This window comes from Alligator sinensis, unplaced genomic scaffold, assembly GCF_000455745.1.
Source record: "Alligator sinensis unplaced genomic scaffold, ASM45574v1 scaffold1102_1, whole genome shotgun sequence".
Classification (NCBI taxonomy): domain Eukaryota; kingdom Metazoa; phylum Chordata; order Crocodylia; family Alligatoridae; genus Alligator; species Alligator sinensis.
In genome coordinates this window covers 440,468-458,598 of record NW_005842342.1, presented here as the reverse complement: position 1 = coordinate 458,598, position 18,131 = coordinate 440,468, and the positions used below count along the sequence as shown (strand labels likewise).

Below are 18,131 nucleotides of genomic sequence, written 5' to 3'. Positions count from 1 at the left end.
CTATGGCCTGTGGGACCAGACTGCATCTCCCAGGCACCATGGGGGATGCTGGGTAGAAGCATCCCTGCCTGCCAGCCTGCCTGGCACCATGCAGCAGGCCCTGGGCAAGCTGCACACGAGCCCCCACCTCTGCTGGTGGGTGGCACAGGTAGCAGGTCTGGCTTCAGCCTCTCCTGGTGCTGCGCATTGCTAGGTGGACTAGTGAGGCTGCTTCCGCCCAGCGTTCCTCACAGCGCCAGCAGAAACCAGAGCTGGAGCTGTTGCCTGTGCTGGCCACTAGCAGTGGCAGAGTCCCAAGTGTGGCTTGTCCAGGGCCTGCTGTGCGCTGCTGCTGCTTGTGTTGCCTGCCTGTGGGCCAGATACATCTCATGGGCCATATTTTGTCCACACCAGTTCTAGATCCTGAAGATTCATAGATTCATAGATGTTAGGGTCGGAAGGGACCTCAATATATCATCGAGTCCAACCCCCTGCATAAGCAGAAAAGAGTGCTGGGTCTAGATGACCCCAGCTAGATACTCATCTAACCTCCTCTTGAAGAGCCCCAGGGTAGGGGAGAGCACCACCTCCCTTGGGAGCCCATTCCAGACCCTGGCCACTCTAACTGTGAAGAAGTTCTTCCTAATGTCCAGTCTAAATCTGCTCTCTGCTAGCTTGTGGCCATTATTTCTTGTAACCCCTGGGGGCGCCTTGGTGAATAAATACTCACCAATTCCCTTCTGTGCCCCCGTGATGAACTTATAGGCAGCATGATGTTCCAGAACTGTTTTATATTCTGAAGATCCTGGTTTGATCCTTTATAACCCAGCTTAGGGCTGTGATTGCTTAGCAGGCAAACGCAGTCATGTATACACTACCTAGGACCTCCTATAATTTACAGCAGTTGAACATTTTCCTTTGAGATTTAATGGAAACTGTCCACTGTATCTTTTACTTGTCTCTTGAGGGGCTGGCATCTTCCTGTAAGTGACTGGAACTACACTTATAACAATACTGTATCTGTTTTGAAATCTGTTCATACTTTCCCAAGGAGATTGTTGAAGACTGTGGTTGTTCTTTTTAGCAGTTGCCCATGGCTGTTGTGTGTGGGATCTCGTTATCTATTGGGACTTCTTTAAAGACTGCTGCTGTCATGTGGTTATGCTGGCAGATCGCTGCATAATGTACGCCCTTTTTTTTTTTTTTTGTCTTTAAAGTCATTTCATGCATTTAGCATCCATTGCTGGGTGATGACGTGGTTAGTTACACTATGGACATTCTTTTATGTTTTACTCCATGTAGCATAGATTTCCCTGGATTTATTTGTGCTTTTACTTATCTGAGGAAGCGTTGTGTTTGGGCACACTGTGGAATTTCTCTTCCATGTCTATGGATTCTATGGGGGGTTCCTCCTCAAAGTTATTGCTGTGTTACCAACCACTCTGTGTGGAGCTGTCATTCCTAAACCAGGCCAAGAGTCTAACAATTGTTCTAACTATAGATCACTTTAATTAATGTAGACACTAAAATCTTAGCTGAAACTTTATCACACAGATGGGAAAAGATCCTCTCTAAGTTAATTCACAAAAAAGCATGGTCAGTTAATTTATATAAGGTTATTGAAACAGTAGGAGCAGTACAAAATTCCAAAGTCCCTGTGGCTTTTTTAGTATATTTGTTGAAATGAAGGCCTTTGATTGTGTTTCATGGAAGTGTGCGGGCCGACTCCCGGTCCCGTTCTCGCCGGGCGCGAGCCGGGCCCATCTGTGTGCACGCAGGCTGTGGCCGGCAGCCCGGGCACGCAGGGCCGGAGAAAAGTCGTGGGGTGGAGTAATACGCTCGAGCTAGAATCAGTCACGGAGGCGTAATGGTTGATTGAAAAGATTATTTACTTACACCGGAGATGGTCGCGGTGCAGGCTGGACAGTTTCCCAGGTACAGCTCCGCTTCAATCCTCGTTGGAGGACTCTAAAACTTGGTTCCCAGGATCCTCGGAGTGGTTCAGACTCCATGGTGTCGATAACTGGGTTCTGTTCCCAGGATCCCCGGAGCGGTTAAGACTCCGTGGTGTTGATAACTGGGTTCTAGGGTAGGGATTCGTCTGGGCTGCGATCAGTGACGGGGAGAGGCTAGAGGCCGTCGGTAAGTGGTGCCCCGGAGTTTGCTAGGCTCCGGGGGTTCGGCAATTGGAGCCTCTATCACCTTCTTAAGAAAGACGCGCTGGGTTCGAAAGGACCCACAGCGCTTAGAGATCCGTCTCTCCGTCTCTCTCCGTCTTTCTCTCCAACTTGGGTGGAAACCACCCAAGCCTTTTGTACGGCTAGCAAGCCAATAGCTAGCCGCCACGTGTGCCTAAATTAAGACCGGCCAATAATGTGGCTCAAATCTCAATACAAATGGCGGGAAAACTCCTTTGCAGCATGCATCACTAAATGCAAGAGTAATGCACAATGCAAAGAAGGCTACAGAATGGCGGGAAACACTTTTCTGCACACGGGTTCTCCATAACAACGGAACACTCCGTCGTGCAAAAGAGCTCCAATTCGGCGGGAACATAATTTAGCGGTGCCGAAGCACACACAATTAAAAAATCCACAACTTTGGGTTGTAACAGGAAGCACCTTTTTGTGTATAACCAAAGATGGGATTTGGTAAAGATTTATAAGATAGATACAGTTGTTATATACAAATCCCAGTTCAAGGGCTGTGACAGTAATATGTTATCTAATCCATTCCCCTTGCAGAAGGGGACTTGACAGTGTTACCCATTATGCCCCCTTCTATTTGATTTAGCAGGAATCATTGGCTACAACTATAAGGACTTAGGGTGATATAACAGGACACTTGTACACATGATGAAATTGTCCTTTAAAGCAGCCTAATTGCTCTTTTGCACCTCTTTAATGGCATCACTGTTTATACCTGCAGTGGCATATTGCATTTTAATTTTGTCTCACATGCAGCGGCGTATTTCTCTTTGGGGAAGCTTGGGCTTGGCACCATCCCTGCCACCTTCTTCAGCTGCCAGCATACCCAGCCACTCTCCTGCCACTTCCCTCCAGTGCCCCAGAGGCAAGCCAGACTAGTCTCATGCAGCAGGAAGGCGGCAGGGACGGTGCACTGGGTACTGGAAGCCCACCAAGCCCGAGCTTCCCTGAGCATGCTCAGACTTCCAGCACCCCATGCACCATTGGGTCAGGCTGGGTGCTGCCTGTGACCTGGGGCAGCACCTACTTGCTAGAACCTCAACTGGGCAGCCCTGGGGGCCACCACCATCACAGAGGAAAGCATTGGGCCCCTCCATTGCTCAGGGGTTGCACAACCTGAAAAATTTTTTTTTAATAATTATGTATTACCTCACCTAAGTTATCTATTATGTAACGTACCCATTGTAATCTTGCAATCTTATTTTGTTAAAGTCTGTGGCAAAGTAGGTGTCCCTGGCTAGCCACAGAACTAGTTTCCCACTTGCCTCTGGGCACGCCGCCCACCACACCTTGTTGTTAATTAATTAAGGTTGTCAATTAAGGTGGGAGGCTGCCTATTTTACACCCCGATATTGGGGGTCTATCCGCAGCTCCTTTGCACCCCTACACCATGGCCCAAGCCTCGCAGATGGCATCTCAGGCAGTTGGCTCAACTGTCCCCTTCGCCCATTACCTGTGGCCCCCAATCACGGGGACCTTTGGCTTCCATAAGCCCTGGCCAGTTGGGACCCCGAGCTTCTTTGCTTATCATGGGCGTCCATCGTGGTGGGCCCCTGGCCCTTTTGACCTTTCCGGTCCTGGCCTCAGTATTGACCAGTTGAGTGCCTCAGGGTGGGTTTTCGTCTCCTGCCTGCACTTAGGGATCGGGGTCCCCCATTCCTGGCTCAGGTGCTCCTGGAAATGTGCCTGGCCCTGCGGGGTCACACCCCCAGCAGGCTCAGGTGCCTCCAGAAGCTTACCTAGCCTACCCTGCTCTGATGGTAAATGACCCACCTGAAGGTGAGGGCTGGGGTTAAGGCGCCCCTGCCTGCCTTTTACCGGGGTGATAACTGGCCTGGCATTTCCTGGGGGCTCCCACACTACTGAGAGCCCCACCAGGCCACCCACTCCCGGCAGGGTGCAGTTTTAGGTCATGCCCAGGACCAGGAGCTTCCAAACATCCCCTACAGCTCCTGCCCTTACCTCCAGAACGTTACAAGCAGCCAGGCAGTGTTACTACCTGCCTGCAAGCAGCAAACTGCCCTGTTTATATAGGTAGCCATGGATCTAAAATGCAATTAAGCACCTGCTGGCTGCTTGGCTCGGCCCTTCAAGTGGCAGGCACCAACAGTGCCCTGCCACAAAGTCAACCAAATGTTCACCAGGTTTCTGTGGGAAGAGGATAAAAGGGATCAGTGTTCATCAAAAAAGATGCACTATCAACTGAAATGGTAACTTTAATTTTCCAAATTTTCAACAACATCACTATACCTTCTCAGTTACTCTCAGGCTGTGTACTGGATGACCTATATAACTGATCACTCTATTTTATGGGTGGAAATTGAACAGGCACTTATATTTCCCCTTCCATTATTGACCATCATAAGCTCTACTTATCAGTCTTTGAATCCCTACCATTTTTGCAGCTCAAGAAGTTTGGAAAAAATTGGCAAACATGCTAAACTTTCATCCTGTGTTATTTTTTACGGTCTCTATATCGAGAATTTTTTTTTTGGAGTATGGGTACCACAAACTCATGTGGAGAAAGTAGGTGGACAAAGAGTATTGTGCAGTTCTAACAGTTCTAGCAGGAAGTCATATTAAGTCCTTTTCTGAGTTATGTGAATTTGACCTTCCAGAAAAAGTTGAGTGGCAACATATGTGGTTGTGTGGAGTATTAGAACGTTAGTTTGGACCTTAGGCTTTAGATACAGGAAATTCTCCACATCTATCTATCTATCTATTTAGATAGATAGATAGATAGATAGATAAATAGATTTATCTATATCCATCTCTCTCTATATATATAGATGTGTATATATAAATATATATGTATAATTTGCCCTTTATGCTTTTCCCCATCCTGTGCAACCACTCTGTAAATATATAATGCCACATAACAGACCTTATACAAACTATTTAAGACTGTAATGGAACGGAGACTTGCGTATCCAAATGACAGAATGCCAGTGGAAATCAGTAGTTCATAATATTCAAACATCAACAATTGATCTTAGACTTCATCTTGTACAACAACAGATTTATTCTTCTGCAGTGGGCTGAACATTAAATATGCTTCCAATAGATACATGTTGGAGGTTCATTACAAGCAACACTTAGTCACATGCTTTGGTGATGCCCTATTATCAATTATTTTTTAAAAGAACTTTTAACTGGAGTTAATGTGGTTTGAATACAGCACTGATACCTTTGGCAAATATATGTGTTCTTGGGTATATCCCCAAGGAATTCAAACTGAATCCTTCCCAAATGGCACTTTTACAGCAGGCCTTTTTAGTAACATGCATGTTTATTTGCTGCATTGGAAAAATAGGTCATCTCCAAAGTTTGCAGTCTGGTACAATGAAATGGCACAGGTAGCATGTATGAAGAGTCATGTTTAGCAGGTTTACCAGCTTTGAAAAGTTTGGTGAAATTTGGAAGGAATACTTCAAATATTTTGGTAGCTAGATTGTTGTTTATTGTACATTTCTCTTTTGTTCTATCCCTCTCTCTTCCATCCTCTTATTTTTTTTAATTGCTTACTGCCAGTGACATAATTTGGTTTTATATCTAAAGTTGATGTAAACGTTTTTCTGATTTTTGTATTTAAGAATATCTATACATTTTTTAAAAAGGTGTTTCTGTGTAGTCTGTTGCTTGTATATGTACTAATTTTAGAGAACTGTGTTCTTGGCTGCCTCTGATGTAAGATTTACAATATTTTGAAGTCTTTGTTATAGGTGGCTGTCTCTCAGCCTTAAAACAAGACCATCTCTGACATGTTCTTCACTCTTTTCCCCTCAGGCCCTATAAGGCTGCTTGAAAACATTCACTGACTTTACCCTTTTATGCGTGTAAGTGAATTCATGCCTGTTAAAAAACTGCACCATAGCATGACGTGAAATATTTACCCAGTATTACTTGAACTGTATTGAACTGTTTCATATAAGTGGTGTTAAAGCCTTCTGAAAAGAATAATATCATCTGCAGTAGTTACCATTATACAGAGCAGAATATCAACTTGTTTCATGTTTTGTTGCTACTCTTAACCAAAAACCTGACAAAACTTCTGGAGTCTGCTTACCCAGAATGACCATCCTGCACAGTGCTGGAAATCAAGTTCTGATTGGGGGTGGTATTTGGAAAAGAGGTGGGTCTGATGCAGCCATCTCTGCTGCTTTACCATTCTGTGTATTTACCCTTCCCCCTGCTTTGCTTTTCTTTTTTTTTTTCTAACACTTGGAAACTTTCTTTTTTTCCCTTTGTTACATTTGTGTGGAGTACAGTGGTGGGGCCCTGTTAGGAAGCAAATTTGTATCGCTCTGCATCTGGCAGTGTTTCTTACTTTCCCATCCTCACTTCCTATTGCAGTCACAACATACAAATTCTCTCAAGGTTCTCTTATGGTTTTTTTTTAGACATCCTATCTACCTGTTGGGTTTATGGCTCATTGCAACCTTGAGGTTATTATGGTTTGGTTAGAGGACTTGTATGTCTATTCTTCCTTTTTCCCTTTTCTCTTTTTGCGTGGAGTAGTCTGTTGGGCTGCCTTACAGTCCAGTTTATGACACCAATATAGGGATTATGGAGAACAAGACAATGCTGCTGTGGTGAGAGTAAGTCTCTATTTCCTATGTACATAGATTCTTGCCTTCTCTTTCTATGCTCCCTAGTGCAAACTCTGAATTAAAGATCTAAATTATTATAATTAAAACTTGGATTTGCAAATCATCTTGGTTTTGCACTCAGCACACAGTGGGATTCACCTTTCCTCAGGGTTGCAGAAAATAACAATTTCTTGGGAAAACATAATTGGCTAAAAACAGTAAAAACTCCCTGTTTTGTCTATAGGAAAAATGGTGAACAGAGAAGTTTCACATAGTTGGGGATAGTGGCAAATAGTGCTCCTTAGCTGAAAAAATATTATGGTTTATTATACAAATTTTAATGGTGATTCTCCCATTACTGACTTTATTATCTCATAGTGCTAGATTCCTAAAGCATATTTAATTCTATCTTAGAAGTTTTGGGAAAATCCAATTTGGCAAGGAGGAATTCATGAGCACATAGCAGAAGTTAAGCGCAATTTTGTTTGCATGTTGGAATGCCGGTGCACTGGATGGTTGATTCACAAAGTAACGGTGGCATGTTAGTCCCCGATGTATTATAATAAGGAAGAATTTAAAATAAATACACTGAATTCTAGTTATGCTTTTACAAATCGAATTGGTAGAGTTAAAATCAGTAAACAGGGAAAAAGAAATCACAGATCAGCAGGGCAGGAACTTTTCTTTAATATGAACACAAAAACTGTTGTTAAACATTTAAACAAATAGTCAATATCAATCTTCAGTTGTGTATGTATCTTGGAAACCTACATTTGCTTTTTTCTTCATCTAATAAAAATGTCTCTAGTAACAAATTATTCTTAGTGGAAAGAGAGGAAATCCTCTTAAGAATTAAAATGTGTAAGGCACAATGGAAAAAAAGGAATCCTGTGAATGCTATCCTTCTCTTAACGGGGGTTATTTATGGCCTCTTTTATGGAATTTGTACTGCACTAGAATTTAGATGAGTTCATATACAGTATACAATGCACAGTGACTTGAAGCTAAGTGGACATGAAAAACATGACATTTGTGCAGTGGTTGTGCCAATTTTAATGACTAAAAGTTATGTCAATGTGAACAACTGGTGCTGTAAACCTTTCATCTTTCAGTTTGTTAAAAAATTCAGAATTTACTTTACTCTTGATAAAGGAATGAATTTGTAGAAATTTAATGATAAACATGTTACTTTAAATGTAATTTATTGAGTTTGAAGTAAATCTCATTGCAAGCTTTTTATTTCCCCCAATGTTTTTCCAGACCAAATATAAGTAGTGATGCTACAAATTTGGTTTTCATGTAAACTCCAGGGACTAGGTATTGTTTTGGAAAGGATGAAGAGATAGCTATGAAAATTTGTACCAGGCTAATATATAGCAAACTTAAACATCTTGTTCAGCTAATTTTTCTTTCTAGTTGATTCTGCTCTTCTACATCAGTGATTTGTTCATGATTTAGTGGCCCCTCTCAGTGAATTTTATGTTTTTTTTAGCAGCACTGGGGTCTGTGGAGCTTGTTGTTGGTGGTGGGTGTATGTGCACCTTTGGGTGGATGGAGTCCAGGGTGTACAGTCATGAAGAGGATCGGGCCCCTCACAGCTCCCCCGCCATCTACCTCTGGCATGCCAACATTGTCAACAAGGTTGTGGGTGTTTTTTGGCACTGCATCCAAAAACATTGCCGACCCCTGCCTTAGATATGACCATTAAAATTAGTGTTTGGTTCAGTTCTGAATAATGCTCTTATAAGTTATTATTTCTGTATTTAAAACATCAGAAAACTAATTAAAACAGTAAAATGTATTTGCTTAAAGTTGCACTATTATCCCTGAGTAAACCTACATTAAATCAGTATACTATTTTCTCATTTTGTGTAGGCATTCCTTCACCGAATGATCCAATGTGCTGCATCCAAAGTTGATAAAAATGTCACAGAGGAGACAGTTAAGGTTAGTTTTTAATTGTGCACATTTTTCTTTTCTATATTTTATGATTTTACTTATTTATGTCTTATTTTCTTGCAGATGTTGTTTTCAAATATTGAAGATATTCTTGCAGTTCACAAGGATTTCCTGTCTCTGGTGGAAGACTGTTTGCAGCCTGAACCTACTGCGCATCATGAAGTGGGAACCTGCTTTCTTTATTATGTATGCTATCCTTTATGCCTACTTTACAATTAAGATTTTCTCTCTTCTGACTGTCTTCATTAATTACTGCCATAGTGGTGTGCATACAGATAGTCAGGAGGACAAAATCTGACTGGATTGCATAACTTAGGGTACTTTAAGGTCACTTGAAGTTTATTCTCTTTGCCAATAAAAGAAGAAAAAGAAATACAGAGAGAAAGCCTCAGCATGTAAAATGGATTTTTTTTTTGTTTTTAGAAAATTGGCCTTCAGCCTCTGATATTGGTTTGAACTGTGATGCATATTCACACACTACTTGTTCGGAAATGATTTTGTTTAATTTAAACACAGAGAATGTTTTTGTTTGAATAGTAAAATTGCGAATTCTGTTTCATATGTTGTCATAAGGACATGAAAAAGGAAAGGACCTGCTGTGAAATAGAAAATGTAGAAATTTTAGCAAATGTTACATAGTAAGGCTTTGGTAAATACCTCTGTGTCCTCTGCTTTTAAATTTTTTATAACTTGTCACAAAGGCAACATGCCTTGGTATATTAGAACATATATTTCTGGACTTTGAACACCAACTGTACAATTCAAGCATTGTGTTTCCTGTTGGAGTGCACACCATCATTGTTCAAAGCTCTGCAATTTCAGGACCAATTCCAAATTCTTTACACAGTTACAGATGTAAAAAAAAAATCACTTGTCTCTCTTCTGGTTATAATTTAATTATAGTTTTTGTTTGCATATTGTGGGGGGAAAATATTAAAAGGTAATACTCTGTACAGATGTGGATTGTATTTGCAAACAAATGCTTGCACATGCCAGATGAATAACGCTGAAAATAGACAGCTGTTTGTGCAATCTCCTACCCTGTTTTATTTGTAGTAATCTGGTCTCTGAAGTATATTAGCAAACTCTCGTCACGTTGTCATATAAATTATTTTTACAATTCTAATTAAGAGCAGAATTAAAGATTACTTCAAGTATGGGTTTTCATACAATAATTGCATGTAAAGAGAGGAATGAAATTGTTGATCTTCTGAAATGCAGATTCTATTATTTTTCTTCCCTCCCAAAGTGTATAATCAGCACCTTTTTTTGAAGACAACTAATGTAAGAATGATGTATTTCTTTGTCTTTACAGAAAGACAGGTTTCGTATCTACGATGAATACTGTAGTAACCATGAGAAGGCACAAAAACTTCTTCTTGAACTTAACAAAATAAGAACAGTGAGGACTTTTCTTTTGGTAAATAAACCTTGCATTCCTTATCTAGTTTAATATCTTAATATCTAATAACTAATCAGTTGAGAGCAATGGTGTGTCAGAACTGTTTTTTTACATCCTGTGCATGCCACTCTGTGTGGATATAGCTCAGATGCACTTTATGGGTAATATTTGCAGAGGAAGGGACTGTCAGTGCCATCTTTTGACCAATTTACAGAACAGCACTGGATGATATACCTTATATTCCCCTGGTTTGGAAGTAAAGCATAATGAGGCCAGCCATGTATGGCTACAGAACAGGAAAGAATGGGATGTATGGTGTGAAGTGGGAAAGGGAAGGAAATCAGAAGAATGACATGGAAGGAAATCAGAGGAGTGACATGGAAGCAATTTAGAGGGCTGACCTATGGTTAAGGCCAAATTTGGCAGAGGAGCTAGATCAGAGGAAGTGCTCCTGGCCTTCCAGTGCCAAGGTTCCTTATCCAAGACCTGTGTCCACTGCCAGGATCTTTATCTACTGATCAGTCCTGGCTAGCTTATTCTTTGGCGGTTGTGCCTAATGGCCCTTGAGGCCCTTCTGACCCTATGATTACGTGGTTCCATATCCTATTGTTGGTGTTTCAGTGCCAGAAGGAAACCTTGTTGTAGGTTATATATTAGCAAGAAACTGATTTGGGGCATTTACGTATGCTAAGTAGGTACAAAGAAGGCAGGGCCAGGTGGCACCCTAGAGACTAACTCATTAATTTCTGACCAGGTTAGTTATATCAGTCACCCACCTCTACCTTGTGCCTTGCTTTCAGACTAACACACGTAACTATCTCTCTAAGTACAAAGGACTGCTACACAATAGAAGTCTTTCATTTTACAGGACAGTTAAGCAGATGTTTCAAAATGTTAAGTATGAGAGCCCTCATGAGAGTCCTTTGCCATAACAGGACCAGTTGCCTTGGCAACATTGAGTTTCTCAATAGTTGACATGATAAGTTAAAAAGGGAATTTAATATGAACAGTTTCCTGTATTTCCCCTACTAGCATTATATGAGATCCTAACTAAGTAATATTTGGATGTACATCATGCTGTATTAGACATTTAAATTCCTAGCAAATTGTTAGATATGGGAACTATGACTAAAAGATTTAGGAGCCAAAAATAGTTTGTTAAGGAGGCTAGTAAACAGAGCAATAGAATGGTGATAAAACAGATGTTTAACAAATGTGTATGAGTTTTATTTTTTTAGCATGATGTAGGTTTTCATTGCTGCTACCTATGGGCTACCTTATCAAGTATAACTATTAATCGTTTCTGTTATAGCAGTTTGCTATATATTTCCAGTGCTGCAGAGAGCAGGATGCATGCCAAAGGCTTGAATGTGAATCAAAATAGATTTAGATTTGACATCAGGAAAATCTTTATAACTGTTAGAACAGCAAGAGTGGAATAGACTACCTAGGGAAGTTGTGGAATCTCCATCACTGTAGGTTTCAAAGGAGAGGTTGGATAAAAATTGGCCAGGGATAATCTAGGAATAGCTATGTCTGGTAAGAGCAACAGCTGGAAGCCCAGGAGCCTCCCCACATATGGACTGCTGGGAGATAATGAGAAGAGCTCTGTGGTCTAGAGCAGGTGGATATTGGATAGGGCCGTGCTCAGCAAGCGGAGAATGAACAGAATTCCACAATCAGCCTAGTTGTGAAAGAAGGTTTAAAGCAACTGGAATAGGTTTGTCAAGGGGATGCAGAAAGGGGAGTTCTGGCTGTCTGGATACAGCAAGGGTGGACAATTATTTGGGCCTGTGGACCACGTAGGGAATTTTGATGAGCTGTTGTGGGCTGGGTCAGCACCCTCCCCACCTCCTCCCCTTCCCTCTCCCCTCTCTCCCCAGCAACAGCTGACCAAAACTCCCTATGTGGGATGGGGCTGTGGTTGAGCGGGGAGCAGTGTTCAGAAGTGGGTGGGTGAGGCCAGAATCACAGGGTGGGGTTGTGGGATGGTGACAGCACAGGGCTGGGGCCTGGGCCCAGGGCAAAGCCGCGATCTGCTACCCGTATGCTCCTGTGATGGGCATGAGTACCGTGGGTAGGGGTGTGCAGGGAGTAGATTGTGGCTCTGCCCCAGGCCCCAGCCCCAGCCTTGGCCCCAGCCATGGACACAGCACTCTGTCTGCCTGCCTACACGGCTCCTGGCTGGACTCCATGGAGACCCCAGGATTGTGGGGCAGGGATAGCACAGGGCAGGGGCAGAGACATTCAGGGCCAGGGCCTGGGGCAGAGCTGCAATCTGCTCCCTGCATGCCCCTGCCCTATGGAAGGAGTGTGGGATGTGTATGTACGGGTGGGGGCTTCCTGGGTGCTAGGTCTTGGGTGCTGCCTGGGGGTGAAGGGAGGAGGAGGGTGATGTTCAGCAGAGCTCACCCGAGTGGTGTGGTCTGCAGCTGCTCCCATGGCACTCAGCATAGGGCCAAGCCCACCTGCTCACACTTGGCCACCTGGAATAGCCTGTGCTGCACTCTTGCCTGTGCCTTCTGGGCTGGCCCCAGTCAGCATGCACAGCTTACCAGTGGGACTACTCCCAGTGCAGCTGTAGGCGCCCAGGTGCTGCCCAGCTCCTCTGGCCTCCAGCAGTTTCTCCTCCTCCTGCTCCTGCCCTTGCTGTACTGCTCTGGGTAGGGAGGAAGCTTTAGCCAGGTGGCTCCTGACCCAGCGTATGGGGCTCCAGCTCCTGGCTGCCTTCCACCCACTCAGCTACCCACAAGGTGCTGCTCCTTATGCTGGGTGGGCTGAGTGCGTTGGAAGGCAGCTGGGAGCTGGAGCTGGAGCTGCAGCCCTGCACACTGGGACAGGAGCTGCCTGGATGCAGCTTCCTCCCCTTTCAGAGTGGTGCAACAGGAGCAAGAGGAGGAGTCACTGCTGGAGGTGAGGGGAGCTGAGCACCCCCCCAGGCAGCTGCATCTGTACTGGGAGCAGTCCCGCCAGAAGGTGTGTACGCTGACCGAGGCTGTGGCTGGCAGGAGTGGGCAGGAGCACAGCACTGGCTGCTATGGGTGGGGCTTGGCCCCATGCAGAGCACTGTGGAAGCAGCCACGGGCCAGTTATCATCAATTGACAGGCATCCCCTGTGGGCCAGATGCAATCAGTTGGAGAGCTGGATCCAGCCAATGGGCTACAATTTGGGGTGTGATGAATGGAGTTATGTTGCTGTCCTCTGTTTGCAGAGCAAAACAGAGGGTGTTTGTTTTTTTCCCATGCTTATGGGCTTTGCTGGTTGCCACATGGAGACAGGAAAGGATTTTTGTCCCCTCCTGTTATTACAGGTGTCATAGTTTTTTCTTTTCACCTTCCTCAGAAACAGTGGGTGATGGCTGCAGTCGAGCCTGGGGATTTTGACTAGGATGTGTCAGTACTTCTGCAGAGGGCAGGGCACCTGTCAACAGGTGAGGTTACCCTTGTGGCCCTCGACTGTGCACCAAAACTCATTAAGTGGCCCTCCAGCTAAAATAATTGTCCACCCCTACCCTAAGCTGTATCTTGGCTTGGACCCAAGTGCAACTGTTCCATTAATTAAATGAATCCAATTTAAGTTCCTGAACATGTTGAAATCTTAGACTATTTCAGAACTTTTTAGGGAATATAACCCAAATTGTCAATTCTTAGTGGTCAAAGGACACGCTTCTCTCAGTATAAATTGGAACTTCCCTAGCATTTGCCCAGAAGAGATGGGCTCTACAGTATGGCCTAAATGCCTCCTAACTTGCATATGGTAGGCTAGCAGTGAGGAAATAAGTTAAAAAATCCTGGATACCTCCTAAAGAACACCTTGCTATCTGTTTATAAATTAAGAAAGCTTCATCTTGCTACCTTGTAACTTAGTGCCCATAATTGGAAGATATTCCAGCTTCCAGGAATTCCTGGAGGGTACAGATACATTGTCATACAAGGGGAAAGGCAGTCTTCAGGGAGTCATGTCATAAGACAATTACAATTTTGTACGACAAAACCAATATTTTGAGTGCTGTCTGGAAACCAGTAGATAGGCAGGGTAGATCTGAGTGCTTTATAAGTAAAATATATTTGTAGTGAGATACTACACCTAGCAAATGGGTTGTTACATTCTGAACTTGATGCAGCTTCCAAATGGATTTATGATGTATTTCTATGTTCATTGCATCAGTCCAGGCCAACTGTAATAAACATCATGGTAGCAGGATGACATTCAAAAGCCTTCTGGCTAGGTGGAGAACAATCCTGGTGATTGCTATTGCTTGATCATCTTTAAGTAATTGAGAGTCTACCCAGTCTCTTTACCTGCCTTCTCCTCCACACCACAGAATACTTGATTGGATTCACAGTTTTTTGTTTCAGTAACCTAGTCTAATCATATAGGCTGCACTGTTTTTATTGTCTAGTGTACTTCTGGAATGTGGAGAGATCCTTTTGTGTTTGAGAGGTCAAAAGAGACCCCACCAATTTGCTTTTGTAAGTGTAGGCACTAGTAAAAATATTACATTAGCATACTTTTGATTGTACTAGTCTGATGTTCTTAGTTTCTACAGCTTGAATTCATACTAGTATGTTCTCTATTTTCCATATTCCTACTTCTGTCTTTATAGGTAATTTCTGTTACTAGTTTGCTTAATTTCATATGTGTTTATGCCATTAATTCAAAGTTTGCCTTAATGCCATGTGAATGTTTTAGTACTCTAGGTATTTGTACCTCTCTCCAGATTGTTGTTTTTACGTATGCTTTCACCAGGCGTTCCATATTGTTCTCTGTTTCTGTAGGTATACTTGGCTTAACTCACTTATTCTATAGCTCATGTTTGGGAGGAAGTAATTATTTGTGTAGCATGAAAATGTCATTGCTGCATAAGTATAATAGAAGAATGTTTCTTCTCAAAGTATGGAGTTATAACCAAAGTGAGTAAGCCAGCTTTAGTGCTTCTTGGTTTCTTTAGCATGTCGTTTGGAAACAAAGCTCAACAGTTGCCCTGAATTATATTTTCATTGTATGCAAGTAAAATAATACATTCTCTTCTAGTAGTTTCAGTTTTTATGTTAAAGATAAATACATTATGTGTCTTGTCAAATGAACTTTTGTGACAATTTTGCAAATTTGTCTTGATCTTAGTATTGTGTATGTTAGCTTACTGTTCTGTGCATATGCTGTTATTTACCCTATAGACACTTTTCTTTGATGATAATTGCCCCTGTTTTAGAAAAGCAATTCTTCAAAGAAAACTGCAAAAATATAATGTAATGAACTTTCTGTAAGGACTCATGTAGAACTTACGGTTTGGGAAGATGTTATTTGTCAGGATTTTATAATCAAATCAATTCACCTGCGCTCTAGAACTGTATGCTGCTTGGAGGAAGAAAGAATACAGATGTTCCACTGGAAGGATATCTAGTAACACCAATACAGAGAATATGCAAGTATCCCCTTCTTTTAAAGGTACTTATATGTTTGTTACCTAGGCCTTCATCCTTTGCACATAAATTTGTGGCTAAGCATATTTCAGTACTGTTGTTAGAATTTTTCCCTAAAGTGATTTCTTCCATAGATACTGGATTAAGGCATGCTCTTATTAAAGTTAATGGAAAGTCTTTGCCTGACTTCAGCGCTAACAAGAATGAGGAATGTTTTTGTCTGGAAAGGATTAGCTCCTTCCTCTCCAGTTTCCCCTGTTGTATTAATATATTCATCTTTATCACTCCTGAGAGGAGGCCATTCATTTAAATGAGTTTAATGAGATTGTTCTGAGTTGGATTTGAGCACTTCTTAAATACTAAGTAGGAATGGAATTATGCACATGCAGTGCCTTCATGGAAGTCATTATTAAAAACTATAAGACAAATGCACAAAAATGTAAAAGGTAGATAGAAGACACTTTGGGATAAGTATAAAATGATGTATACGTAGAAATGTATATTCATATGTGTGCGTTTATATTCACGTGTAGCTTTCTACAGATTTACTTAACAGATAATAAAAATGTTATTACTTGTTAGATATGCTTATAAAATATTTGAAATTCGCATCTTCTGAATTATTGAAGTTGGCATTTGGAAATAATGGATAATTTATCAGTAAGCTATTGTGCACTTAAAACAAATAGTTTATGCATAATAATTTTATGTTTGATATCTTTTCCTCAGTATTTTTAACAAGTAACCAAGATATCCCTTGTTAAAAGGGAAGTAACATTTGTTAGGTAAAATTTGATTATTGAACCAGTATTTTTTTTTTTTTTTTGGTGAATTTAGTTTCTGAGGCATTTTTAACTCAGAGGGAAAATTCATTGCTAGAAAATTGAAAGGATACATCCTAAGACACAGTTAATTAAGTAATGTATTACCACGACTAGTCTTGAGTTACCCTAATCATTTCTGTAGCCAAATTGTCTTATTTTAAAATATTTTCTTCTGCTGCATGAAAGATCCATAGACAGAACAGAAGAAACAGATTACTGCTTTATACAAGGATTACACTGAAATCAATTCTATGCAAGGTAGCATTAAATGGCCAGGTGAAGAAAGTGAAATAATGGTGAAGATTCAGTGAAAACAACTTACTTTATTTTCTTTCAATTACAAGAATTTTAAGTGTTTAATTTTGCCAATTATAATAAACATTTTTAGATAAAGTAAAAAGTTTTTTGTTGTTGTAAATAGCATTTATTCCTATTGTTACCCGTTTGTTTCGCTGACTTTTTTTGCCTTACGAATATGCAGCGCTTGAGGCTGTAATACTTTTCCACCTAATAAAAGAGAAGTCTGATGTCTACTATTTAGTTTTAGTATCCCAGTCAATTTGAACCGCCTGTTATGTACATTTAGAGATCAAAGACTGATTTATTTTTATGTCTAAACAGGAGTTACTGAAGCGGACTCCAAGGAAACACAGTGATTATGCAGCATTAATGGAAGCCCTCCAAGCCATGAAAGCTGTCTGTTCCAACATAAATGAAGCCAAGAGACAAATGGAAAAATTAGAGGTTTTGGAAGAATGGCAGTCTCACATTGAAGGATGGGAGGTAGTGTCACAGTATTTGTCCTTTTGTAAGAAGGAGAGGCAGTGAAGCAGATAAGTAATTTTAAGCATATGCATTGATTGCACTGCTTTGTAATGTAACATATTACATTACAAATCTGAAAATTTCCCATTTCACTCAAGAAACCACAATTCATATTTGGTATTTATTCTATCAGTAATAGTAACAGTGTTGTCTAATACAGTGAGGGGCTGACTTTTTGGCAGATTTGTCACAGATAAGCCCAGCACTGTCTTTGAGTGCCACTCCAATACAGTTCCTCTGCTCAATCTGCTGTTCTGCTTTCTGCTCCCTGCCCTATCTGCCATTGAACTGTCTGTCTCCTCTCTAGTCTTCCATGTGTCCATCCCACTTGTGGCATCCGTGCTGCACATTGACCACCCCGGTCTAATAGTGATGCATGCACTCGTCACTTCTCACTCACCAGTGATGCATGCACTTACAAATGGACCAATCAACTTTCAGGAAAGAGGAAAATTATCTAGCCTTGGCTTTAGGACACTCGCATTCTTACACACACTCCTTGTAGTCTTTGTCTTAGCTCCATGTATTAATAACCACTGCAATGAGATTTAGCCTTTATGTACTTGTGTAATAGCTTCGTTTTCTATTTGTGGAATAGGGGGAGGGAGAGGTTTTGGTTACTCGTTAAGAATAATTAAAATCTAAAAATGGTCATTCAGTGGGCAATAGGCAGCTCTGCAGGGCTCTGGCAGTGTCAGTTTCTTTCTCTGCTCCATGCAACTGCCCCCCAGCACCCCCTGCAGCCTGGCCTTTATCCCTATGGGCACAGGGCTGAGCTCCTGTTCTGGGGCAGTGCTGATTTTTACCCTTCCCCCTGCCATGCTGTGGGCTGGATCCAGTTGCTTTGGAGGCTGGATCTGGCCTGTGGGCCATAAGTTGAGCACCACTGGTCTATACTATTGTTTTACAGATAAATATTTCA

The 18,131-nt window shown here is 41.8% G+C and overlaps 1 protein-coding gene across 1 annotated transcript in view; it reads left to right on the top strand.

Annotated features, from left to right (window-relative positions):
- PREX2 (phosphatidylinositol-3,4,5-trisphosphate dependent Rac exchange factor 2) overlaps positions 1-18,131 on the top strand; it is a 327,787-nt gene that overhangs the window by 85,002 nt on the left and 224,654 nt on the right. Inside the window, exons 2-6 of the mRNA XM_025210219.1 lie at positions 8,651-8,722; positions 8,798-8,920; positions 10,050-10,154; positions 15,484-15,585; positions 17,006-17,167. Coding sequence (XP_025066004.1) covers positions 8,651-8,722; positions 8,798-8,920; positions 10,050-10,154; positions 15,484-15,585; positions 17,006-17,167 — 564 coding nt within the window. The remainder of the gene's footprint in view (positions 1-8,650; positions 8,723-8,797; positions 8,921-10,049; positions 10,155-15,483; positions 15,586-17,005; positions 17,168-18,131) is intronic.